The 26967-nt window shown below is 43.0% G+C and overlaps 1 protein-coding gene across 1 annotated transcript; it reads left to right on the forward strand.

Annotated features, from left to right (window-relative positions):
* The first annotated feature begins 654 nt into the window (after positions 1-654).
* LOC140509807 (probable hydrolase PNKD) lies at positions 655-26868 on the forward strand. Its single transcript, XM_072617757.1, has 9 exons — positions 655-936; positions 16542-16657; positions 16941-17053; positions 17628-17686; positions 19148-19240; positions 19741-19904; positions 20380-20466; positions 21322-21437; positions 24423-26868. Exons 1-9 carry the CDS (start codon positions 686-688, stop codon positions 24594-24596), a joined length of 1173 nt encoding a protein of 390 aa, XP_072473858.1. The 5' UTR covers positions 655-685; the 3' UTR covers positions 24597-26868.
* The last annotated feature ends 99 nt before the right edge of the window (positions 26869-26967 follow it).

Genomic DNA, 26967 nt, shown 5'->3' on the forward strand with positions numbered 1-26967 from the left:
AAGCAGTAGCTGTGTACAGCATTTCCTGTCCTTCCTGGATCAGGGGACAGAATCAACTTGGCCCCTGTCCTTCTTGCGCTGGTCTCCAATCTCATATTTTTAGCTCTTCCTATCCCCTCTCAAACCTACGCCTCACTCCCCAATGCCCGCATCTGCCCTCGCCCCACTTCACAGCACGATTTCTTTTAACCTTTCCCAACGCACACATTGTTTGAGTCTTATTCCCCCTGCTTCCAACGTCTCTGCACCAGCGCCCAGCAGTCTAGCATCATGCCCTCTGTCAGGAGGATGTATTTAATAAACGCCTGTTGAATTGGAGTCCGGTGAATAAGGCAAGGGTGGGCATGGGAAGGAAGAGCGGGTCTCCCAGTCAGAAACCCCAGGAATAAGCCTTTTATTTGGGGGTTTTAAGGATGAAATCGCAGGTGCAGGTCCCACTCCCCTACCTCTTTCTCCAAGCCCCCGGGGCCCGTCCATTTCTCAGACGTCCCCGGATAGAGGCAAAGTCACAACACGGTCCACTGCCACAGGGTACAAATGACTCGGGCTGGCTTAAAACCTGTCGTGGGGCGAAGGGGCAGCAAGCAGGGGAAGGCGCTTGGCCCTAATGTCAGTGGAGGGGGCGGGCCTAGAATGTGTAGGTCAAGGCTAGGGGCGGGGCCGGCCCCTGTGGTCCACTGGGTGGATGCCCGGGGCGGGCTGTAGCCTAGCAGCGCCCCGCCCACGGCCCGCCCTCCCGGGCCCCCCCGCAGAGCCGGCCCCCAGCATGGCCCTGCTGGGCTGCCCAGCCACGTCGCTGTACCCGCTCGCCTGCTGCGGGCTCCTCTTTCTCGTCCTCCTCCTGCTCCTGTTCACCCGGACTCGCTGCGGCCGGCCCCGCGGGGGCATCCCCGGACTGATCATGGCCCGCAGCGAGAGGTTGCTTTTTCGGATCGGGTTAGTGTGCTGCGTGGACGCGGAGAGTTGGGCAGGGGGCTGGGAGCTAGAGGAAAGGGAGACTGGGCCCCGGAGAGAACGGCTAAGGGGGATGAGCCTGGGGGGCGGGGAGAGACAGACTGCGGGAACGCGAGAGGGGATGGCAGAGACGGGGGTGGGGGCAAAGACTGAGTGATGCAAGGGGAGGGGAAGGCAGACTTGGGGGAGCTGAGGGGAACACTGGAGGATCCAAGAAAGGGGATGACAGAAATGGGGGACAGAGACCTGGAAGCTGGGGGGCAGGGAAGACTGGAGAATCCAGGAGAAAAGAAAGCAGAGATTGGGGGGGGGGGGCAGAGGATCTAGGGGAGGAATTGGCGGAGACGGGGGAGGAGGGCAGGAGAGGAAGGGAAAGGGGGAGACAGGTAGGTGGGAAAGGGGGGACAGAGAGAGTAGGGACGCCTGGAAGGGTAAGGGAGACAGAGCAGGGGTAGGGGGGCTGGGGAGAGAGTGGGGCTAGGTAGGAGTGAGGTAGCTGGAGGAGGGGTGGAACAGAGATTGTGGAAGCCAGGAAGGGGGATGGCACCGGAGGGCCTGGGAAGGGGGGGCTGTAGTTATTGGGGGTAGGGAGGACAGTCACTGGAGAAGCAGGAGAAGGAGGCATTGGCTTGAGGGGAGGAGTTGCTAGAATAGAAAGGTGATGAGATTTTAGGTGAGAAAGAGGGGGCGAAATTACCAGGCTCCAGAGAGTGGCAGGGCCTGAGTCAGGCTAATTAGAAGCTTGGGGACCTGCTCTTTTCTCCTATCCTAGAGGGAGAAGAGACTATGAATCCTTTAATCCTGGGCCCTGGCTTTCTTTCTCACATGAACAGGCTAAATGAAATTCCTTTTTTCCTCAGTTTTTCTGATGTTGGTTTGTGGTCACTGAGAGAGACAAAAAAACCAAACCAAAGATTGTGGGATCTGTCCCAAATGACCGCCTCATTTCACTTTACCAGATCCCTCATTTCTTGTTTTGGGTCAAGCCTTATGGAAGACTCTCTTTTCCTTTCTCCTTGTGCTGCAGAGAGGGATTTCTTGGCCAGACCCATTTCTCTCCCGCCCCCCCCTCCTCCTTCCCCATCCAAGAGAAAGACAGAGATGGAAGAAAAGAGCACGGAACTTGCAGATCTCTAATAATTGCTCTTCCAAGCAATGAAGGTCTTTCTCTTCCTCTCTGCAATGGGGGCAGGGTGGGGTAGGGAAAGAGTATTAAATACATCCATGGCACAAAAGAAAAGAGAAACCATAGATTCCAGCTCTTGGGCAGAAACCTTAATGTTCAGATCAGAATTTGGGGGAGGGACTGGGGGTAAGCTTGAAGACTTGTTTGTGTAATATCTCCCAGGGCTCTGCTTGATTTCTCAGGCCATCCTATAGCGCTCCCTAAAGCACATTTTATACAGACATTATCCCATTTGATTCTTGCAGCAACCCTGTGAGGCTGGTGCTAGTGTTAGCCTCAGTCTTCAGATGAGGAGACAGTCTTAAGTGACATAGCTAATATCTGAGGTAGAATCTGCACCCAGGTCCTGATTCCAGAAGCAGTCCTCTGTTATTCTACCACTCTTTACTATGCCTAATATTTGACTTGATCCACAGTATCTCCAACTCAGTCAACTGCTACTCTGAGCTAAGAGACAAATATGGGAAAATTCAGAGAAAAATAGGGCTGAGATAGTTATCATGATTCTTTTCCAGGTTTTTCCCCATATCATTCACATTTCTAAATATACTGTATGTGATAATTTTATGAGTTTACTGAGGTTCCATGTATCAAAATAATAAATTTACTTTAATTTGGTAAAGAATATTTAAAAACACTATATATGCATATATATGATACATATCTTATATATAATATATATATATATATGTACACACATCTATCTTTTCTTTTTCTACCCTTCCTCTCCCCTTCTTGCCCTGATTTCCATTTAAAAACAAAACTCTTTCTCTTTTTGGCATCAAAATTTCACATCCATACTTGAGAGGTTCAAGAAAATGTCCTTCTAACTCCCAACACTCATGAATTAGAAAACATACAAATGATTTGAAGGACTTGAAATGAGACTGTTGATGGCAGAATTTTTTTTAACATTCTCCAAATCAGAATTGTGAGGGCTTGGGCATTCAAGAACTATTTGGTGTTTCAGCAAAGTGTGGACTCCAAGTTTCTATGGACTTTCCTGATTCTAGGTTTCAAAATTGTCCTGGTGCACCGATTGCCAAATGCTCCCAGCAGAACAGAGTGCCTAGATTGTAAACTCCCAGAGGTCTTCTGCAATCACAACTGGAACCATGGGTGGAGCTGGAACTTGGGAGGAGCTGCTGGTTCTGAATTGTGCTGGCAGGAAACATCAAGGAAATAGTCAGGTGCTAGTGCTATGGAGAGGGGCCCACTTAGGCAGGAAGGATGCCGGAGAGAACACAAAGGGACCCTAGAGGCTGGAGATTCCAGCAGGAAGGAGCACAGGAGATGGGGGTGGGCCATTGGAAACCTGGACTTGGTACTGGGGAAACTGAGTGACACAAGGTAGAGAAGGGAAGCACAGACCCAGAGGAGAAGCAGCCTTTGAAGGTGGAGGTAGGGTAGGGGAAAGGGGAAATGGAGGAGTTGAGGGGATGGCATAGAGGGGAAGTGTTTTCCTGGGAAGTGTAGGTATGGGCAGGGAGATATGTGTAGAGTATCAGCCATTTTGTGAGGATCAGAGATGACATTTTTTACCCAACCTCCTCTTTCCTGATCTGACATATTACTAGTACCTTCCCCTTGAAATGATCTCCAATTTATCTTGTTTATGTCTGGTTTTCCTGTTGTCTCCCCCATTTTACTGTGAGTGTCTCGAGAGCAGAGACTGTTTTTGTCTTTCTTTGTATCCCCCAGAGCTTAGCACAATGTGTTCGCATAGTAGGTGCTTAATAAAGCTTGTTGGCTTATGGTCTTGCTAAATTTCTGCTAAAGTGCGCCCCTCCCCCTCTGCTACCTTATGCCATCCCCACCTTCTCTGGAGTCTCTGCCGTCTTTCATTAAGCCATTCTGCTAGCCACCTGATTGAGGTGTGGAAGGTGGGGGTGGGGAGAGGCAGTGAGGAATACAAAGATAAACAGCACGTTTTCTACCCTTGAGGAGATTATAATTGATTTTGGGAAGCAGAGCCGAACACAAGCCAGTCAAAGGAACAAAAAGTTCCAAGCAGATATTAAGCACCTGTGTGCACACAGCGTGCTAGGTGCTTTACAAATATCTCATTTAATTCATGTATATGCAGTATATGCTGAATGCCATCCTCATGGGGACATAGTAGGGATGATTAACAAGTGTCTCTCCAGTAGGCCCTGCTACATGACTCAGTTTCCCCTTTCTGCTTTCTCTGTGGAAGGTGAAGGGAAAATTATATCCTATACAAATATGACCAGAAGAGGCTCTCCTTCTGTAGACAGCTAACTTTCCATTTCCCATGAGGTAAGGTGGATAGTGGTATTCTTATTTCATATTGCTATTATCTCTGTACATGTCTTGGCCTCTGTACTAGCTGGTAAGCACATTGAGTCTAGGCCTTGCTTAGCTAAATTTTCTATCTTCCCCAAAGCCTAACAGTATTCTGTAAGTGATAACCCTTTAACAAATACACAAGAAGTCAGTATGGTGGAATGGAAAGAACACTGATTTGAGTTAGGATCTGGTTTTTAATCTTGAGTGATTATTACCTGAGTGACCTTGGGTATGTCAATCAACTTCTACGTGCCTCAGTTTTCTCATCTGCAAACTGAATTGAACTAAGTATCTCTAAAGTCCCTTCTGCCTCTAAATCATGGGACAAAAGTTTATGAAATTGAGAGCTTCCAGCAAGATTGAGAATTTGGATAGCTACCACCCCAAGGACGAGGACGGTGTCCACAGAATCAAGCAGGGTTTGTTATTGATCTAACAGGAGAAACTCTGAGTTCTTTATCTTTTCACGAATTTGCCTTCCCCCTCTGGCTTATTCTGCGTCCTGTCCCTTCAAAGAGACCACTGACTGTCACACATCTTGCAAAAGGCAAGTCACTATCTAGGTCTGATAAGAATAACTCTCTTGATTTCAACTAGAAAGTGAAGTGGGGGAGGATGGAAGGAATTTAAGGGAGTTGCCAATAATCTGGCATCCTGTGCTTTTAAACAAAAAAAAAATTATTAATAATGTTTTTTGAATCTCACATTCATTTCTGAATATGTCGCTTCTCAATACAGCAAACCAGCCAATATAACAAATAATTGTTGCGTGTCCTTCCTTCCAAATAACAAAGTGAAAATAACAAAATATATATAATAAAATAACAAAGAATAAAGAAAGGGAAAAGGCAGTTTGGGAAAACCAACAAACACATCAGTTACATCCGACAGTACGTGTTGTATTCTATAGCCATAGTCTCCCCTCCAACTTTAAGAATAAGGGAGGCAGTATGCTATGTTTTCATATATATATATATATATATGTATATATGGAGTCTCCTATGTATCTAGTGGTAAGGTACCACAAAGCTCCATACGTCCAATATCCAAGATAGAATGTCATCAAGGAAAGGTTCTGGGTTCTTCCTTTGGTTCAGAGGTTCTTAACCTTACTTATGTCATAGACCCCTTCGGCAGTATGGTAAAGCTGACAGAGACCCCCTTTTACAGAATAATATTTTCAGATTCATAAAAGAATTACAAAGGAAATCAGTTGTACTGAAATACAGTTACCAAAATATATAGTTTTTCATGGATCATGGATCCCCGGCTAAGAATCCCTACCCTAGTTCCTACTTTGTGACTTTTTGAGCCTCAGTTTCAATCCATAATTTGGAGATAGATGTTCGTCAGCATAGTACTTTGTAAAGCACTATTTAAATTTTAGGGGTTATTATTATAATTAAGAACAAAGAGTGAGATTCTTTTTTTTTTTTTCTATATCCTCCATAGGCCTAATCCAGTGCTGGGCTCATAGTCTGTAGTTAATAATAGTGAATTGTCTTTAATTGATTAGGCCAAGCCTGAGAAGAGGGAAGAGCCAAAGCCAGGTACCTTTGTTGGGTGGTTAGATGGATGATCTGTTCTATAAGCAGGGATGATGATACTAAAAGACAGTCTTCAGAATTCATTGATTGTAAGGAATCTGGGACTTTTCTGTTAAGACAGCATCTTTCTATCTCTCCAGCTTTTATCTCTCTCTGTGTACTTGTCTCCCTTTCTCTCCCTTCCCACCAGCCTTCCATATCTGTCTCTCTCCTAAGGATATTGTTGTTATATAGTCATTTCAGCCATATCTGACAATTCATGGCCCCATTTGGGGTTTCCTTGGTAAAGATACTGGAGTGGTTTGCCATTTCCTTCTCCAGCTCATTTTACAGATGAAGAAACTGAGGCAAACAGGGTGAAGTGACTTGCCCAGGGTCAAAGTTAGTAAGGACCTCAAGACATATTTCAATACCAGCTTTCCTGACTCCAGGACCAGTGCTTTATGCACTTTACCACCTCGCTGCTCATACTTTCTAAAGGCCTGGATCCTCATCCCTGCCTGGGGCACTTAGTTTGGAACACAAGGCAAAACCCCTACATTCTTATTTCTTGCCCTTTTCCTGGCTATTGTCTAGTTCTGGTCTCCTTCCTCCATCTTTCTTTCCACCCCCTAAGGGTACATGAGACTCCAGGAAACTTTATCCCTTGAGTTCTTTATCTTTCTTGTTATGGATAGAGTGGGAAGGAAATTCAGAGGCCATCCAGGAAAACCCATGACCAAAGAAAATCTACTGTATAACATACCCGACTAGTGGTCCCACACCCTTTATTTTACCTTTACCACCTCCCATTCCACTTTTGGACAACTGTAATTTCTAGGAAGTTTTGGCAGAGTCCTTCCTTGAGATTTTTGTATGCACTCTCTTCTAGGAGAAATATCAACCAGAAGAATACAAGGTTAAAATAAATACTACCCAGTTACCTCCTGCAGAATCAACATAGCAAATAACCAGGAAAACTTTCCTAGGCTGAGTGTGGAGTTTAAAGTGAGGTCTAGAAGGGAGTGAAAGAAGTATTAGGAAACTCCATAGTTGGGAGGGGGGTGCGAAACATTGTTTTCAGTGTGAGGGTTTGGGGGATAGAGAGAGAGGAAGAGAAGAGAAGGGGGAGGAGGAAAGAGGCGGGGGAGGGAGGAAGGGAGGGAAGGATAGAGAGAGGGAGAGAGAGAGACAGAGACAAAGAGGAGGAGGAGGAAGGGAGATCGAGAGAGAATGAATTTTCTGACACCAGTTTCCCCGGGGCTGAGCCTTTTTATACCTCAGGCAGCAAGGAAGAAAATGGCCACCCTGCCCCCTTAGAGGACCAACTTGTACTATATGAAAAACAGGTGATACTTATACCCAGTTGGTGCTTTATGCAAATCACTGCTAAATTTTCCCTGCTTTCTGTACTTTCTGGAAATGTTATCTTCAGTCTTTTGTCATTTCTTGTTAGTAACTCCCCTTGAGAAATGTTTTAGCTGTCTTCAACTTCAAAGTTATCATTCTCTCTTCTCTTTAGCCCCTTCTCACCTCATTTTATCACCATGACAACACAGTACCGTGTGCTACAATTTCCTTTCTTATGTCTTACCAGTTCTTACCAAGAGAATTTGCCTTATTTTTTTTTTTAAGTAGCCAGGACCAACTAAGGCACTAGTTTAATGAATAGGACTTATCATCAAGATTCAGGCTAGTTTTCTCCCCTATATCTTTTTTTTATTCTCCTTCCTCAGTCCCTCAGTCCTGTAGAATATTTCTGTACTTGGTATCCTAGGTAAAAGAGGAAAAAGTATACTACTAAATCTCCAAAGTTCATTTGTTCTTAAAGCCTGAATTATGATGAGTACCATAGCTAGGGAGGGGTAAGGGAATGAGGAAGCAAAGCAAAACAGAGTTAATCTGAGGCCCCACTGACCACTGGGACTTTCTTAGCCTGAGTGTGGAGTTGAAAGTGAGGTCTAGTAGGGAGTGAAAGAAGTAGTTAGGAACCTCCATAGTTAGGAAAACTAGTTGTTTTTAGTTTGAGGATTTGGGAGCTATAGAGAGGAGAAGGGAAGAAGAGGAGGAGAGAGAGAGAAAGAGAGAGACAGAGAGACAAAGAGAGAGGCAGACAGAGAAACAAAGACATCGAGAGAGAGAGAGAGAGAGAGAGAGAGAGAGAGAGAGAGAGAGAGAGAGAGAGAGCGGGAGAGGGAGAGGGAGAGAGAGAGAGAGGGAGAGAGGGAGAGACTGGTCACCTAGTTTGAGCTGACACTTCCCATCTATCTCCTCCTTTTCTTCCTGCTTCTTCAAAAGAAGGAAACCCCTGCTCTTTGCCACAAGTTAGCCCTAAAGCTGGCTCAAGGGATATAGGTACTTGGGATCATAAAGTCTTACCCATGCCACAGGATGGGCACATCTATTGAGAAAGAGGGAGGAGGAAAGCTCACTTAACTGTATATCTTGGTGTTTTGAGTTAAGGGCTAGGAAAAGTGGTAGAGGAAATACTTCTATTTCTCTCCATCTGACTCTGTGAGTCTTTTTTTCTGACTTCCACTGAACTTGCATACTTCAGAGTTCAATACCAGCACATCATTGACAAGCAGACACTTTGCATTCTGTGTTTTTTGTGGCATAGAATGGTGTCATGGTTGACTTCCCATCCATACTGTGGGTGTCTGGCTAGTTGTTGTTGTGAAAGGGTGGTTGTGGGGAGAGAGCACTTGTTTCAGAGCAACTGGTAGGTTTTCTCACCTTCATTGGCTGCCTCCCAACAAAGAGTTTGCTCTTACTCTATGTCCATGTTCTGGGGAGCTTAATTAGAAAACTTTTATTTCCCCACTTAGATCTATAATCAACAATTATGCCTTAGGCCCTCCCAACTTTCCAGGGTTTGTTTCCCTCTCATTTTGGAGAATAAGGAAATTGAGCTAGAAAGAGGGCAGAACCTCCCCTTGTGAAGAGGAATTCAAGTTTTGTCAACACTGGGTCTTGTGATCTGACATCTATGAATGAGTTCATGTGTGTTTTTTATTGAGGACAAACTGAAAACAAGAAACCATTAGCTATTTATGAATAGGAATTTTTAAATAGAATTTGAGTTGGAAGGACCTCAAAGATCAGCGAGGCCAGTCTGTACCTCACCAAGAATTTTCTCTACAGCAGCTGGACTGGCTAATCCATGTTTATGTACCTATTATGTTTAAAAACAAAATGAAAAATAGTCCCTGACCTTAAGAAGCATATGTTGCTTTTCCGTACGTAAGAAATAAAGAATGGAATTTAGGAAAAGCAGCCAAATTAAGTTGTAAAGGGAACATGCAGCATGGTAAAGTTTGGAAGGAATGCCGAATTTAGACTCAGAGGACCTATGTTCAAAGCTGGACTGTGCCATTTCATTGACCTTGGCCAAGTAGTTTTCTTCTGAACCTCAGTTTCCTCATCTGTAAAAGGGGATTGAACTAGATGATCTCTGAGGTTTTTGAGTTCCAAATCTATGTTCCTATGACTTGGAGAATAATCTGTAATTTCTTTTTCATTTTAATATGATTTATTAATGCATTTCATCTTTCATCTTTCATTTCATCTCAACCCTTCCTCACCAAATTGAATCCTATCTTATGACATAGAAAAACAACTGATCAAAAATGTTCTATACAGTGACCAGATCTGACAATGTATACCAGAATCTGCCCTAGTAGCCTCTTGCCTCTCTGCCTCTCTATGCCCTATGTGACTTTTTCCAATGTAAAGATGTTCATCATACTTCTTCTAACCTATTTAATTCGTTAAAATGTAAGAAAGAATCATGAATGAATTACAGAAACATGCTGAGTTGAATTGGAATTCTCCTATGGATATAGGGGTCTGGGAAACACAAATTTTAAATGTAAAGCACTTTAAAATCATCATACTTGTGGTTAATATTTGAGACTGAAAATAAAATCCCCTCCTGACATCACATCTGTAAATGAATTTATTAAAATAGTATGTGGGAACAAATTCCTTGTACATCTAATACAAAGGCAAAGAAGACTCAGTTCCATCAACTTTTTTGGCATAAAAGTGCAGTTATCTGCTTGGTCTTCATCATCATGCTCAAGTCAGTTGAGAACACTTGTATTTAACAATCAAACTATTCTAGAGAACTGTAGAATCAAGACTAATTCCTCCCAGTCTGTGATCAGTCCCTTAAATTTTACTGACACTGTTCTCACCAAGTTTACTCACCATCTCTGTCAAATCCAATGGCCTTTTTTCAGTCCTCCTGGACCTCTCTCTGTTTGTGATAACTGTGGACTACTCTTTTCTCTTGGAGTCTCTGGTTCCTTTCCTTTGATTTCCCTACCCCTTCTCTTCCCTGGTTGTCTTTCTCCCTGTTCAACGTTCTTCCCGTTTCTTTTGCTGGATTATCATTGATCTCTTTCCCTCTAAGGCTCTTTGTCCTGGCCCCTCTTATCTTCCTCTCTTGTCTCTCTCCCCCTTAGTGAGCATCTGCCCCCAGGAATCCCCTTACTCCCAGCCTGATTCCTCCCAAATCCCCAGATCTCAGACTTGGAAGAGATCTCATCTAGTCATCTACTGGGGAAATCTACACCTAAATAAAAACCCTGTCAACAAATATACCTGACAAGTGGTCATCCAGCCTTTGTGTGAAGAATTCCAGTGATGAGTACATGCCATTTCAAAATAACCTATTTTGCTTTTGAATGCCTTTATGTCTCTTTATCGTAACCTAATCTCTCTACTGATCTCCAGTTGCCTGTTGGTCATTTTCACCTGAAGCAACCTGAAGCATTTCACTCTGGGCATCTCAGACTCAACCTATCCAAAGTAAAACTAACATACTTCTCCATGTTTCCCCATCTCTTTTCGTTTGTAACTTGGAGTCATTCTTTACTCTTTCCATCACCTCCCAAATCCAACCCATAGCTTAGGCTTACCAAGTCTACCAACATAAAATTTGTTTCACTTCTCTCCTTTCACACAGCCATCCCCCCATCTCAGACCCTAGTGCCTTTTTTTTCCCCTGGACTATTGGCGTAGCCTCCTGATTGTTTTATCCTTCTCTCCATGTCTCCATTGTCTCCTTTACCTACACTATCTTCCACCTAGCTACCAAGATAATCTTCCTAAGGCACAGAGTTGACCATGTCACTCCCCATGCCAAAATCCCCTTCGAAAAGTCTTCAGCGACTCTCCATTGCATCCAAGATGAAATAGCACCTCCTCAGTTTGGCCACTAAAGCCTTCTACAATTTCATTCCAATGTCATTTTCCAGTGGTATCTCACATAACTCCCCTTTAGGGAGTTCCAACTAAATGACCTATTACCTGTTTCCCACATTCCATTTTCTATTAACTTTCTCCAAGTATTTGTCCAAACTGGTTCCTTATGCCTGGAAGGCACTCCCTCCTCTGTATTTCAGAATCCTTTTCTTTCTAGGCTCAGCTGGATTCTACCTCTTCCAGAGCCTTCCCTAATTACTGTGAGTCCTGCCCCCATCACTGTCCTCAAATTACCTTATATTTACTTATCCATGTATAAGTTGCATCTTCCCAGGAGAAATAAAACTCCTTGAAGGCAAGGATTTTTTCTTTTGGTTTTTGCATACCCTATACCTAGCACAGTGACTTTTGAAAAGAGAAATTTTTTGGTTCAGACCTGTGGTCTTTCGCTAAAATTCTTAGCTGGGTCATACTTTTTTCCCTCCACTAAAAAAACAAAACAAAACACAAACACAAAACCTACAATAATTTTATTATATAAATAATATAATAAAAAATAGAATTGTAATATATAATAAATATAAATGAAAATAAATTTTTAAAAAAATGAATCAATTTGGCATCCAATTGGAAGCCTGATACATACACAATGCTCTCAGCGAAGAAACTCCCTCTGCCAAGTTAGGCTGATGCATTTTCTGCCACTTAACAGTGTTACAGAGTTACCTGGGCCACTAAACGGTACTTGCCTAAAGTTGCCCAGTCAACCCATGTCAGAAGTGACATTTGAACCCAGGTCTTTTCCCAGACTTTGTGCAAGCTATGTAGTGCATGTTAGGTGCCTTCACCTCCTATGCGTGGGTACTTCATCAGGAATGAACTGGACTTGCAGTCCATTCAGTCAAAGCTCGTCTCAAATCTGCCTCTAGACTTGCACCACTTGACATTGAATCTTAGCTTCAATTTTAGCTGTTTCATGAAAGCGAGTGAGTATGCTTTCACAGAGGCAGATGAACCCAGCCATCATCGTTCGGAGGTTGGCCAAATAGTCAAATATATTTCAGGTGGGGTCTTTCTGGTGCCTTTCTGCTAACTTTGACTGATATATCTTGTATATCCATAGTTTAAATTTTAATTTTAACAAGTATTTATTAAGAATGTACTATGTGCCAAGCACTGTGCTAGCAACTTTATCCTCCTCATGACGACCTTGGGAGGTGGGGGTTATTATTATCTTCATGTATAGGTGAGGAAACTGAGACAAATATTGTCTTATTTAATTCTCACAACAGCCCTTGGCAGTAGGTGCTATTTTTATTATCCCAGTTTTACAGAGGAGGAAACTGAGGCAGACAGCTTAATGACTTATCCAGGGTTACTCAACAAATAAGTGTCTGAGGCAAGATTTGAATTCCAGTCTTCCTTAATTCTGGATTGAGGGCTCTATCCACTGCATTACCTAACTGTCCACACACACACACACACACACACACACACACACACACACATGCGCACGCACACACACATACACACACACACACACACACACACACTCACCTTTAGAATGGGAATTCCTTAAAGGTAGGAACTATGTTTTTGCCTTTCTTTATAGCCTCAGTGACTGGCCTACAGAAAGCATATAAATGCTTGTCGATTGAGTGAGTGATTAGTTCCTAATTAGGAAAAATGCTTTCTTTTGCTAAAAATATTGACTAGGCCAACACTTTTTCCCCTCCACTGAAAAAAGAAATGTCAGTTGAATAAATTTGTTTGCACGCTGGATGCTTGAGTCTAGGACTACACTTTAGTCACAGACATGGAACCTAGATTTCTGGAATCCCACATCTGCCCTCTAGTTCAGGGACCAAGTCATAAAACACCAAATTGTGAATTCCATCCTTGCATCTGATGCAATGTCACCTTGTGGATCATTCAATGTCCCTGACCTTAAGCAGCCTTTGGGGACAGAGAAAACCTTTTTATTTTTTGAGAAGGGAAACTGAGACCTGAGAGGAGTGAGCAAACCTAAGATCCAGGCATTTAGCTTCTCTGTTCCTTAGGGAGGAAACCCCAGACATCTGGTGCCTAGTAGGAGGAGAGAGGAATCAAAGACCCATTGTGTGGGGCAGCCATGTCTCAGTGCAATCTTAGAGGGTGGAGAGTTGGGAGCTCAAATTCCTCTCCAGTTGCTCTCTGATGCTAAGACTGTCCCTATTCTAACCTATTCAGCTTCCTCTTTCAGAAATATTCTTTGCTTTCCCCTTACTCATCTCTCTACTTCCCCAGCCCCTCCAAAAAGAGAAGTAAACCATCCAGGAATCTTTGGTGTCTAGTTTCCCTTGATATAAGGGTTAAGTTGGGATCTCCAGGATGGGGGAATTTTCCAGGGGAGAGAATGAGGGGGAATATGCATAGCCCTGTCCAGCTACCAGAGTCACTGACCCGCTTAGCTAACCACCTAGACGAGTCATGCTTGAGTAGAGAGAAATATTGGAACGAAGAGTGAGATAGGATTCAGGACACCTGGGTTCCATCCAGTCTCTGCTACCAGTGGGGACAGTCAGTTTTTTCTTCTAAAGAGTTAAGGGTCTGAATCAGAGGAAGAGGACTTTCAGGGATCAACTGAAATATAAAAATGATAGAGCAGTAATGAAATGGGAAGAGAATATACAGTGACTGAGTCTGGAAAAGCAAAGGTCAAATGGGGTGTGATTTATTGTACAGAGGTCAGTTATACCAGTATTGTAGTATATTATGCAGGGGTTAGTTATAATTCATCTCCACATAGGGAAGATAGGAGAAAAAAAAAAAGAATGAATCAGAGGGCAGAGTCAGGAGCTTGGGTCAAACCCAAACTCTGCCACTTAATGCACATAATACCTTGGATAAATCAGTCTCTGGGCCTCACTTTCCTCATCTGTAAGTAGAGTAAATAGAGTGAACTTCTAAGGTATCTCTAAAACCGTGATTCTGTGAAATGACAGGAGGAAGTGAGGTGGTTAGGAATAAGGAAGAATTTTTAAAAATTAAATATTTTTTCAGTTATTAAGCATTTATTTTTTTGAGAGAGAGAGAGAGAGAGAAGGAAAGAAGAAAGGAAGGAAGAAAGAAAAAGAAACTCAGGAAAGAAATAAGCATAGTTAAGCTAAACAAATTCCCATATTGCCCACGTCCAACAATGTGCCTTGCTCTTCATCTTAAGCTGTTCACTTCTTTGTCCACTAGAATTATGGTTGCTCATTGAATGTCTTTGAAAACTGTTCATTTTTACAATGTTAATGTTGTAGTAAAAGTTGTCTCCTGGTTCTGCTCACTTTACTCTGTATCAGTTCTTACGCTTTTCCCAAGGTTTCTCTGAAACTAGCTTTCCTCATTTCTTCCATAACAATGGTATTCTATCATATTTATATACTTTAAATTGTTCAGCCATGTCCCAATTAACGGGAACCCTCTTCATTTCCAATTCTTTGACTCTACAAAAAGAGCTGCTATCAATATTTTTGTACACATAAGCCCTTTAAAGAAGACCTTTCTAACAAAAGGGTTATGAGATGGTGAAATGGAGAATGAAGAGGTGTGAGATCCCTTGGGCTCTAAAATACTGTAATTTCAACTATGAGAGGACCATATGGAGAGAGGGGAAGGAAGGAGCAGAGTTGGCTTCCTTTGTTAGATAATGAACAAAGCTATCCTTCGCTATTGCATACTTTGAGTTCCTCTGTCCCATTTCCATGAGCTCATCATGATCCCTCCTCTCCCAGCTTTGCCACACAAGTACACATAGCACAGTAGATAATGTGCTGGACCTGGAGTCAGAGAGAACTGAGTCTAACCTTAGTCACTTACTAGGCTGTGTGATCCTGACCAAGTCACTTCACTTCCTTCTGTCTCATTTTCCTCATCTGCAAGATGGAGATAATAATAGCACCTCCCTTCTGGTCAGCCTGCCCTTCACGTCTTCAATGGAATCATCTATAACCTTTTCCTCTTCCCTATAACTCCATCTTTGCATATCTCAACTCTTCCCTTTAACTCACATACGCTGTGGCCTTTTATGTCTCATCGGTGGAGCCCAAACGACTAGACACAGTCATTTAATGAATGATTGTTGACCAGCAGTTATATATAAAGATCTGTGCCAGTTATGGTGGGGAAAAGAATAAGACTCAGTCCCTGCCCTCAAGGATCTTTTATTTGTGACAGTAATGAATGACCCCTATTTGAAAGCAAAACAGGGAGCTTTAAAATGCCAAAGTTGGAGAGGACCTTTGAGATTTTCCAGCTCAGTGAAGGCTTCATACATGAAATCTGCAGAAGTCCAAATAACAGGACCTCCCCAAGGAGGTCAAGGAGAGAAGGAGAGGAACCGTATGTTGTATCAAAAAGCTTGAAACAAAATGAGTGCCTGTCAGTTGGGAAATGTCAAAACAAACCATGGTATATGAATGTAATGAATATTATTATTCATTAGGAAATGATGAAAAAGACAGATTCGGAAAAAACCTGAAAAGACTTGGGTAATAGGCCAGGCTTAGCTCAGGCTGGGTTGATAGCTCAGGACTGAGATTAGATGCTCATAGTTCGTCTAACAGGTAACAAAAGGAGGTTTACTTAGCCACAGCAGGGAAAGAACATTCAGAGCAAGGAAAGGATGTTCTTTGGGAATACAACATTGATTCAGTTGAGTATAGCTTTCTGGTGTTGGTCATGCTGCTGGTTTGCTAGTCTGAAGTCTCAGGAATGAGCTTCTGATTGCTTTGAAGGCTTTTCTACTCAGGTGACAAGGAACTTACATTAATGTCCCTCATCTTAGACCCCCGAGCCAATCAGGAATTGAGGAAAAGAGTTGAGGGGCTAGAGATAACATTGCCAAATTTATGAAGAAGGAGAAAGGAAAGGAGAAAGAAAAAAAAGAGGAGAGAAGCAAAAGAAGATGATGATGTAGCACCAATGCCACATTTTTCAAAATACCAGAAAAGGAGAAGCAAGATGAGAAGGGGACACAATCAAAGAACTGTGTCAATAAGATAGCATGTTAGAACTGCGTTAAATATTAGAACTGTATTAAATTCAGTATATACTTTAAAATATATAATAGAACTTCATAGTTTCATGTGCAATCCTGTTCTGTTCTTTGGACATGCAAATATTCAAATCTGTTTATGTTCCTCAAGTTAATTAAAATAAAAAATGAAAAAAAACTTTTAAATGCCAAACCACATAAAAGCTTACGACTAGAATGGGGGCTGGGTTAGTGTGGGACAGGATAAGAAAAAGACTGGCTTGCTTAAAACGAAAAGTTGGTGTTGGGAAGCAGGGGGGAAGAAGACAAATTATTTTTCTGGATTCTTCAGGTACAATCTGTATGCACGCACCTGGCTGGGCTATCTCTTGTACCGAAAACAGCTTCAGAGGGCGCGACATCGCTATCCTGATGGTCACTCAGCTGTCCAGCCCCGAGTTTTTAATGGTAAGCCAGATCCTACCTTGGGATTGACATTGATCTCTTCCTCCTCATCCCTATGCCTGCCTCTCCTCTATATGTAAATCTTATTCCATTTGATTAAACTTTACTTAAGTACCTACTATATGCGAGACAAAAATGAAACCCTCCCCTAATTGAGGGAACTTTCATTCTCTACTTTCCAAACTTCACCTCCAATGGTGAGGGGGAAATTTCCACCTTTCCATACTGTCTGCTAGTCCTCCTCCTCCTCCTCCTGTCTCTCAACACTGTGTTTTTGCCCTTCTAGGAGTGAAGGTGCTGCCCATTCCAGTCCTTCTGGACAACTATAGCTACCTCATCATTGACACCCAGTCCAAGCTAGCTGTAGCTGTAGACCCTTCAGATCCAAGGGCTGTCCAGGTGAGAAGGGAGCAGTGTATGGGGCTAGGTGTATGGGTGCCTGTTGAATTTGTCCAATATTCTAGTTTACCTGCTTACTCACATCTTTAGATGCCCGTGGTCTCCTGGGGAAGAGATTGGGGGGTTAAGGATGGGGAGTTGGAGCATCTGGATTCTACCCATTGCCTTAGATACTAGTGCCTAACCCCACTCAAAGATGGTAGCCCTTTCTTCTCTTTCCTCATCACCCATACCTACCCCACATCCTTTTCTACCTAAGGCAAAGGATCTTTAAGAACATTATCTGTTATGATCTCTTGGTGATCTTAGGCTCCTTTTCAGCTGTTGGTGGGCATTATGAAGGGAACAGCAAGTAGCTCCTGTCAGAGACAGGACAAGGAGAGGAGATGAGACATTAGGGAGGGTAAGGGATGGGAGTGGCACGTAATTGCTCCAAGAGCTCTCCCCTCTCTTACCCCCAACATACACATAATGTTGAGGGGTTGAATTTCTCCTGTCTTATGCCTCTCTCTCTTTGTTTCTCCTTGTCTTTTTTTCTCCTTCTCGCTTCTCTATCTCTGCTTCTCTCCCTCAGGCCTGCATTGAAAAGGAAGGGGTCTCCTTGGTTGCCATTCTCTGTACCCACAAACACTGGTAAGGGCATTGGCATGGGAAATCCAAAATGTCTCCCTTTCAACCCTTCCCTCCTCCCCTTCCCAGCCAAGCCTGGCCCTCAGTTATGAACTTTAGATCAGTAGGCTCCAGAGTGAAATGCTAATGGTGAACCACCCACACACAATTGATGAGGAAAGGCTGGAAATAACAGTGGCATGGAGAAAGAAATCAGGACGGGATAGGGAAGGACATGGAAAGATTTGTCTTTTTGTAGGTCATAATTTAAATGGTACAGGATAACAATAATTATTAATAATAATAAATAAGCAGTCATATAGTGCTTTAAGGTTTCCCAAGTATATTACAAAATATCATCTTATTTGATCCTCACAACAATCCTGGGAGGTTGGTGCTATTGTTAATCCCCATTTTACAGGTAAGGAAAATGGAACCTGATGAAATTGTGACTTGCCTAAGGTCATACAGCTAACAATTGTCTGAAGCAAATATTCAAACTCAAGATTCCTGACTTTAAAGAAAGCTCTCTTTCCACTGCATCACCTAGCTAGACAAGAGGAAGGGAAGACACAGGATTAGACAGTGAGAGAGGAGTCTATAGAATAAAGCAGTGTCCCAAAGGTTAGGAGCCACTCAGTTCAATGGGCAGTCCTAGCAGAGCTGGCCCAGTCCTGGTGGGAATTTATGTGGCATGATCCTGAACCAAGAAAAAAGGGATCCAAGTGGCTCCAGCCGAGACAAGACTGGCCAATATATTTGTCCTTTGTTTGATATCAATAAATTCTAAGCAGGTTAATTCCCTGTGGAGAGGCAGCATGTGGATAGTGGATGGAGAACTGACTTTAGAGTCAGGAAGACCTGGGTTCAAGTGTGGCCTCAGAGGCATTTTAGCTGTCTTACCCTGGGCAAGTCACTTAAATCTTAGGCAATTCTCAAACTCAGGACTTCTGAAGCTTTTTTGTGTGTCATGGACTGCTTTGGTGATAAAACCTATAAACCTCTTCTCAGTTTTTTAAATGCATAAAAGAAAATACATAAAATTACAAAGGATACAAAGTCATATAGAAATGAAATTACCAAAATATTAAAATCAAGAAACAAAAATAAGTTTACACATCCCAGGTTAAGAACTCTTGCTTGAAGGCTATAGAAATACAAGTAAGTCTTAATTTTTATTGTGGAGAGGTGGGTTCCATGCTGATGAAATTGCAGGTCTATAGGTCTGGATCCAAAGGAAAAAGATTAAAAAAAAATAAATATTTTTTAAAAGAGGGGGAAATAAAAGAAAAAAATATTCTTTTGAGTTTGAGTTGTTTCTTTTTCTTAAATCTTGAATCTGTCTAAAATGTATGTCCTTTTCCTGACTCAAATACTGAGTGGAAGGATCATACGAGATGATACCTTTGGAAATGCTTTAAACACTGCCGTCCACACATAAGCTGTCATGACTTCTCTGTCACTGCCTTGCATTATGCACTATAGGGACCACAGTGGGGGCAACAGGGAATTGAGACGGCATAACAGAGGATGCCGAGTGTACGGGAACCCTCAGGATGGCATTGCTCACCTCACTCAGTAAGTAACCTCCTGAAGTACTTACTCTTCAGCTCCCTGGAGTCCAAGAATTTCTCTCAAGTCAGGACTTTAAAGAACTGTGGTCCCAGCCTCTTCCCAGGGCACATTCCTCACCCTTACTGGTATTCTGTTTTTCCTCTTTCCCCTTCCTCCTACCTGCTGCTTTCTCCACCCAGCTAGGTTTCTGTAGCCCTATAGGTACCCAGTTAAGCAGAAGAGGGACGTTGATACTCCACTTTCACCAAGTGAGCCCTTGATAGGCAGGTCCCAACACATCCAGACCGCTAGGACTAAGTACACTTCCTTCTTCCCTTTCATCAGTCCTTCGCTAGGGTGTCTGGAACAAGTGCTTAAGGCTCTGGGTCAGAGGCTTTGAAAGCCTGGGTGAGATCATAGGAACCCCTTTCCAGGGTCTACTGCCCAAATGCCAAGCAGCACTGAGAGTGGAGAAGGTTAAAGTGCATGCTAATGTGTTTCCTTCCCTGTTCTCCCTTCTGCAGTCCCCTCTGTCACCGGGATATGGTGAGTGTGGGGAGGCTTCAGTTCCAGGCTCTGGCCACCCCAGGTCACACCCGGGGCCACATGGTCTATGTGCTGGATGGAGAGCCCTACAAAGGCCCCTCCTGCCTCTTTTCAGGGGATGTCCTCTTCCTCTCTGGCTGTGGTGAGTCCCACCCTCAGGTGGGTGGGTATGAAGGATGGGATATTGGTGAAGGGAGAGAAACTCCTAGAGAATAAGGGGGAGGGAAGGCCCCTATATTAGAAGGAAGGCACAGGGTCAGAAAGCCAAAGTGAAGGGTCAAGTTTCCCAGGGACCCATCAGGTTAACCAAAGGATACTCCAGTCCAATTGATGGGAAAGGATCACAAGTCCAACATGTAATGTAGCATAACAATTCAATCGGTTTCCCCTAATATCCAGTAAAGAAAATCAAAGCACAGAGGAGACAGGAAAATTCCAGAGTTGGCTCCCCAGCTCTCTAGATGCAGGCCATAAAATTGTATAAGGTGGAAGGAGATTGGAACAGACAGAGGGCCAGGTAGAAGACAGAAACCAAAAAATGGTGTGTCATCCCTCCAGTGTAGCCTACTCAGTGCTTTCACTGTCCATCTCATTCCCTTCTCCTTTCTTTCCCTTAGGCAGAATATTTGAAGGGTCACCTGCAACCATGTTGAACTCTCTGGACCTCATCATGGGCTTGGGAGATGATACCTTGCTTTGGCCTGGTAACAGAATCATTACTGTCACCCTATCTCTCTTTATCTATCTTTCACCCTATCTTTACCTGTCACTATCTTTACCACTGCACTTCCTTCTCCCTCTACCTCTCAATCTGGGAGCAAGTAAAACTGTCCCCTGAGTTAGAAAATTTATCTAATATCAGATATTGGATACAAATAGGTCCAGAGAGGAAGAAACCCCCCAACGTAACGCATATCCCTAGAACACATGACCCTAACTCTGAAAGAGATGATGGTGGTCTAGGTTTGCTAGCTGAATCCGTTGCCTGGATGAGGTTTTTAAAATCATTGCTCTTCCCTGACTAACCCCTTCCTAAGCAACTGGGATCATATTCCTCCTCTTCCTCCAGGCCCAGTATTCTAACACCTCCCACTTAGCAGTTTAGCAGTAATAGCAACAGCAGACAGAACCTCAAACATCCTGCTGGAATATATCCAGAAGAGATTGCCCAACTTGGTTACAATGGGAGGGAGGAGTGCTCAGAACTGGCTTCTGATTGGCAGGAACCCAGCTCAAGGTGTGACTCAGGGTGGGGTAGGGACTGCCTGATAGCTGTAGATCAGTTGAAGACACAGTCTGATTGGTCAGAGGAAATCAGTGTGAGGTGCAATTTTTGATTACCTCAAGTGCATATTAAAGAGTTGGTTTGGTTGTCTCTTGGTTAGAACTGGATCTTAAGACCTTCTCTGGAAAGGCTTCCTGTAACTCTGTACCTGTTCTCACTTTGATTCCACCCCCCAAACCCGTTGCCCAGCCATGGACTTCTGAGGGGAGGGGAGGATTGGCACCTTTTTCTTATCAGGTGACATTCATGCTTATTTTTCCCCTGAATGGCCCAGGTCATGAGTATGCGGAGGAGAACCTGAGCTTTGCAGGTCTGGTGGAACCAGAAAATATGGCACGAGAGAAGAAAATGCAGTGGGTTCAGCAGCAGCGCCTGGAATACAGGAGCACGGTGAGGAGGGAAGGCATGGGACAACCTCAGGGAAGTGAAATCGCAACAGCATTTGGAATAACTAACCTTCTTAGCCCTTTAGAGTGTTCAGAGCACTTCCTTATGACAGTTTTCTAGTGGGTGAAGGAGGGTAAATTTTATCTCTTTCACAGACAATAAAGTATTATCCTCATTGTGCTGTTGTAATTGAACGCCACAAAGGAAAAATGACTGTGCATATGGTCAGTGATGGAGTTAGGTCTTCTAGACCTTAAGTTCAGTCCTTTATCTAATCTACCAGCCTAGTTCTTCAATGAAAAAAAAATTACAAGCTCACCACTCCACTCTGGAAGTACCAATCTGTTTTATCACTCTAGAAAGCGTGCTACACTTGGCATTAAGAGATTTGGGTTCAAATCCTGTCTCAGCTAGTTACCAAAATCTGTGTGACCTCATGTAATTAATTCAATTCAATTAATATTTATTAAGCCATTAAGTACTTCTTTTTTGCCAGGCACTAGGTATAAAAGGATAAAAATGATGCACCCCCTACAGACACAGTAGCATACAGTCTACTGGAGGGGATATGACATGGAAACAGGTCAGTTTAATGCAAAGTAGGGAGTATTATGTGAGGGAGTTAAGACATTCTCATCATCATCTTTTAAAGAAGAGGAAGTCAAGGCTGTAAGAGGTAAAGGGATTTACCCAAGCTCATACATTTAGCAAGGAGCTAAAGTCACTTTTTGTCCCTCCAAAAATAAATTTGTATCATGCTGTATTCTTTCCAATGGCTTTGCTATCTCAGGTGAACCCACATATGTCCTTTTAGGTAGGATGATAGAAAGAGAACACATAACCATCCTTAAATTCAGTGACCAGCCCCATATGCCCTGCATCCTTGGAGTATTAAAAAAACTGGTAGATAAGATTTTGGAGCCATTGCCAGTAATTTCTGAAAGATCTTGAAAAGCAGGAGAAGTATTCCAGGATTGGAGAAGGGAACATGTCCTGATTTTCATAAAAGGAAGCAATCTAGTGTGCAACTATAAGCCAGTGAGCTGGAATTTGATTCCTGGCAAAGTTCAAGAGCACATTATTAAAGAAATGGTTACTGACCATCTAGAAAAGGAATTGGTCATCACCATGACCCAGGATGGCCTCATTAAAAAAAGGAAGGGCAGACCTCATTTCCTTTTTTGACAGATTCCTAGATTGGTAGATCAAGGAAATGCTATAAATATGGCTTTCCTAGATTTTAACAAAACATTTGGCAGCCACAAGCTATTCTCTTTTTTAATTTTTAAAATTAATTAGTTTATTTTTAATTTTCAACATTCACTTCCATAAAATTTTGGGTTTTAAATTTTCTTTCCTTCCCATTCCTCCCTCAAGCTATTTTTAAAGGATGGAGATCTTGTAGGATCTTACGAGATGGGGAGATGTGAGCTAGCTAATGTACAACTATGTGAATTTTTTAAAGGCTGAGTGGTCAGAGTCAAAGAGCAGTTATTAAGTTGATGACAGTTTGGAAAGAGGTCAGTAGTGGAGTGCCCCAGCAATCTGTTCTTGGGCCTGTAGTCATCTTTATCAATGATTTATATGACAACATAAATGTTCAGATGGTACAAAACTGGAAGGAAACACTAATGCACTGAATGAGAGAGTCAGAATCCAAGAAAAGTTCAATGAGCTGAAACAGTGGGCCAAATGTCATCAAATGGAGTGGAGAAGAGACCAATGTAAACTCTTACCCTTGGATTCAAGAAATCAGTTTCACAAATACACGATAAGGGAGCTATGGCTAGATAGCCACAATGCATTTGAGAAAAACTTTGCTGTTACAGCAGATAGTCATCTAAATGACTCAATATGGCAGCTGATGAGGCAGATTACAGTCCTTGCTCTGTCCCCTCCTGATCTGAGAACATCTGGAGTATTGTGGCACTGCATTTCAGGAAGGTATTGATAAGCTAGAGAGAATCCAGAGTGAGGATAACTAAGGGAAATGAAGATGCTTAACCTCATTAGAGACAAGGAGGAGAAAAAGACCAGGAAAAAAAAAGGGATGGGGCAGGCCAGAATTGCTCTCCTCGGGTATTTGAAGGGCTTTCAGATACAAGAGAGATTAGATTGGATGTGCTTGGCCTGAAAAGGCAAAGCTGAAAATAGTAGGTGGAAACAGAAATTAGGCTTGATATCACAAAAAAACTTAGCAATACGAGTGATCCAGAAGAAGGTAGCAGGTGACTTGTAACAGCAAGGACCCTGGCATACACAGGAGGGCCTACTAGACAGGCTCTTAGATCTGCTTTTCTAAAAGGAAAGTAACTTTTGAAGGGTCGACAGTCTACGTTAATCAAGCACATGAATCATCACTTAGTTTAGGGGGAAAAAAAAGTCAGCACCCTGAACTTCAGGGAAAATACAAACAGAAATGAAGATCAACAGACAGGGCTTCCAACTGTCTAACCATAAGCAATACATACATCACAGATCAACAGACAGATACAACTGTCTGACCATTACATACATATATAGTTACCGGAGAGGGAAACACCAACATCTGGGTTTTCAAAGCCTGGGGGCTCCTTAGCAGCTACCTTGAGTCTTATCTGGTCAAACAAACACTTCCAATGAGTAAGCCCCAAAGTAAAACCTCACCTCAAGAGTATTTATACACTTTTTAGAGCCGGGGGGCACAACCCCCAGTGCCTCATTAGAAATTAACAAAAAGTATTGAGGTCTATTAATGGGCGGGGAAGATCTTTAACTCTTCCCCTAACCCACCACTAACCTTACATTAACATTACAGTGGCTCCCTTTTAGAGTACTTTAAACAAAGGTTGGATGACCACTTAGAACAAGAAGGATTCTTGTTCAGGTATGATATTTGGTGATTTGGTGTAAAAATGAGTATAATTACAATTACTTCCTCAGCTCCAAGCCCAAGTTTCTTCCTTACACCTTGCATGCTAATACTTTCTCTTGCCTCACTCCCCACAGTGCCCATCAACCATTGGAGAGGAGAAGACATACAACCCATTCCTGAGGACCCACTGCCTTGCTCTTCAAGAGGCCCTGGGCCCTCTGCCTGGTCCTGGTGGGGATGCTGGCCCCTCTAGAGCACGAATACTTGAAGAACTTCGGAGGCGCAAGGATCAGCACAAGGGCAAATGATACCCCTATTTGCTGGGTTCCCTTTTAATTCTCCACTCCCTTCCTTCCCTATCATTAGCATATTTGCCCTCCCTGGTATTGCCTCTTTTCCCCTCACTCTGACAGAGGAGGGAGCAGAAAAAAGGCATTGATTTCATGGTAGACTTCAAAAGGAGGGTGTGGATAGAAAATGAGATCTCCAGGGAAAGGGGGCTGATCACATATGATAAGGTTCATGGGTGGAGAGAAGGAGAGAGAAAGGAAATAAAGAGTATTCCCCCCCACACTCAGCATCTACAGCTACCCTCCACCCCTTGGTCCTGGGGTTTCTTTGAAGGTAGGTTGGGAGTTTATGAGGAAACTGGATATAGTTGAGATCTTCTGGGTCAGCCTGTGTTTTTTGAGCCATCTCTGCTACCCTACCCCCTGACCTCCACCCTTGGAAGCCTCCATCCATCCAAATACTGGCTGTCCAGTGCTGGTTTTTCCTACTGAGGATTCCAAATAGAATACAGTATCAGAGGAGGCAGGAGGAAGGAGGATCAGGTGAGATGAGGGCCACCAGGAATTAGATCCAGTCCTCTCTAATCTCTCCCTTTGCACCCTCCCTCCAGGGAGTTTGAAATAAAGTCTTTCAAGAGGATCTGCTAATGTTGTACTTCTTTTGGAAAAGGTTTAGGGGTTCAATGTCTGTCTATCTTTGGTTCTCCTAGAACAACCCCATCCCTTCAAAAAAAAAAAATTCCTTTGTCTACTGTTTCCCTGTTGCCAACACCTCCTGGAGGGCTTCTCTTTGTAGTTAGCCCCAAGACCAAAAAAAAAAAAAAATAGAAAGGCAAGGAAATCATCCCTTTGTACATCCAGGTGCTCCTCTTCCCTTGATTGTATTTCAATGCTTTGCCCTCTACCCCTGCTCATGAAAAGAAAACATTGCTTTAAAAGATCACCTTGCTTTACCACAAACCCAAGACCCTAGAGAGACATTGATGGAGTTCTTAAAAATAGGCACCTGCCTATTGTAGTAGGTATGACACGTTTCAGCATCAGGAATCTCCAGGGGTCATGCTGACCAACCACTTTGCCTCTGTCCAAGTGGCCCCTCCTTCAGAGAGATCCTAGAGCCTCTCAGTACATTGTCTCTCACTTTTTATTCATGACAAGTCTTCATCTCTATCTAATCTAAATCTTTCCTGCCCTATTCCCAATCTATTTCCTTCTATCTTAGGTGTAGATGGAAAATATCTGGAATATGAAATAACCTTCTGACTAAAAATCAATTATTGGACCCCTTCGTTCCTACCTCATTTTCTTTTACAGGACCTCTGATTTCATTGGTATGATGAGTTTCCTAAGAGGATGTTCCCTTTCCCAATGCAGATCGCCACCTGCAACCAGATTAGTCTTGAGAATTGGCTGGGGCATCCAGTCAGTATGGTCAGAAGCAGTACCTGAACCCAGGTCTTTCAGGCCCAGAGGCCCTGTTCTCCAGCCATGCCTGCGTTTCTTCTTTATAAATATTGACTGGTTAATGGTTTGGTTTGCTTAGTTTTTTGTTTGAGAGAGTTAACCTTTGCTTAAAAAGCATTACAGCAGTATCAAAGGCAAGTTTGAAGTGATAATTTTGACTTGAATGGAGTGAAAAGAGCATGGCAAATTTCCATTTTTCTGAGCTGTCTAGCTTTTAAGGTTTAAGTAAGCCCAGCCACTTTTATCCAAACCCCCAGAATAATAGGTCATTATTGTTTTAAGTTCAATGGTTCACATGGGCCAGTGTGGTAGTCCAGATAAACCTCTGCTCCTTCTCAAGACAGATAGTCTACTGTAGACAGGAGGATCTTTCTTCCTAGTATTCTTGCCCTACCCCTTCTCTATAATCTCCTATATCTGAAATTTTCCTTGCTATAAACTTACAACTTTCTAGCCAATTGAGGCTTACCAGCCTAAGAAGGGAAGTCAATCAGACACCCCTGTTAGAGAGATTGACCTTGTCTCTCCTCCCCCTCCCAGAGCAATCCTGTTGTGTGGGATGGCCCCAGGTGCGTCCCATATAAGAGGAATAACTTCATAAGGTTCAAGGAGTGCCTCTTTCTGGACCCCCTTCTTGCCACAACCTAGTGATCATTGTACCAGACCCATTTGCCTCTGCTGTTTCTCTGCCCCTCAAGTGACTTTGATCCAATTGTATCTTTGTGCTCCGTTCCCTTATTTCCCCACCTGTATCATGTTAAGCCACTAGCCTTCCCTTGTGAGTTAATGTATCCCTAATAAAAGTCTATATTTTTTTTTGCATTAATAGCCATTCTTTCTTTTTCAAAATTCCTTTAAGTCTCCATAATGGGCACCCACAACAAAACTTCTCATGTAATGTCAAGAGTTCAAGATGGCTATGAAC

The sequence above is a fragment of the Notamacropus eugenii genome, chromosome 6 (assembly GCF_028372415.1).
Source record: "Notamacropus eugenii isolate mMacEug1 chromosome 6, mMacEug1.pri_v2, whole genome shotgun sequence".
Lineage (NCBI taxonomy): Eukaryota > Metazoa > Chordata > Mammalia > Diprotodontia > Macropodidae > Notamacropus > Notamacropus eugenii.

Coding starts and splice junctions, on each gene's coding strand:
- LOC140509807 (XM_072617757.1), top strand. CDS start 686: ATGCCCGGGGCGGGCTGTAGCCTAGCAGCGCCCCGCCCACGGCCCGCC. Junction 17,054..17,627: donor CAGATCCAAGGGCTGTCCAG/GTGAGAAGGGAG, acceptor TCTCTCCCTCAG/GCCTGCATTGAAAAGGAAGG. Junction 19,241..19,740: donor GGCATTGCTCACCTCACTCA/GTAAGTAACCTC, acceptor TCCCTTCTGCAG/TCCCCTCTGTCACCGGGATA.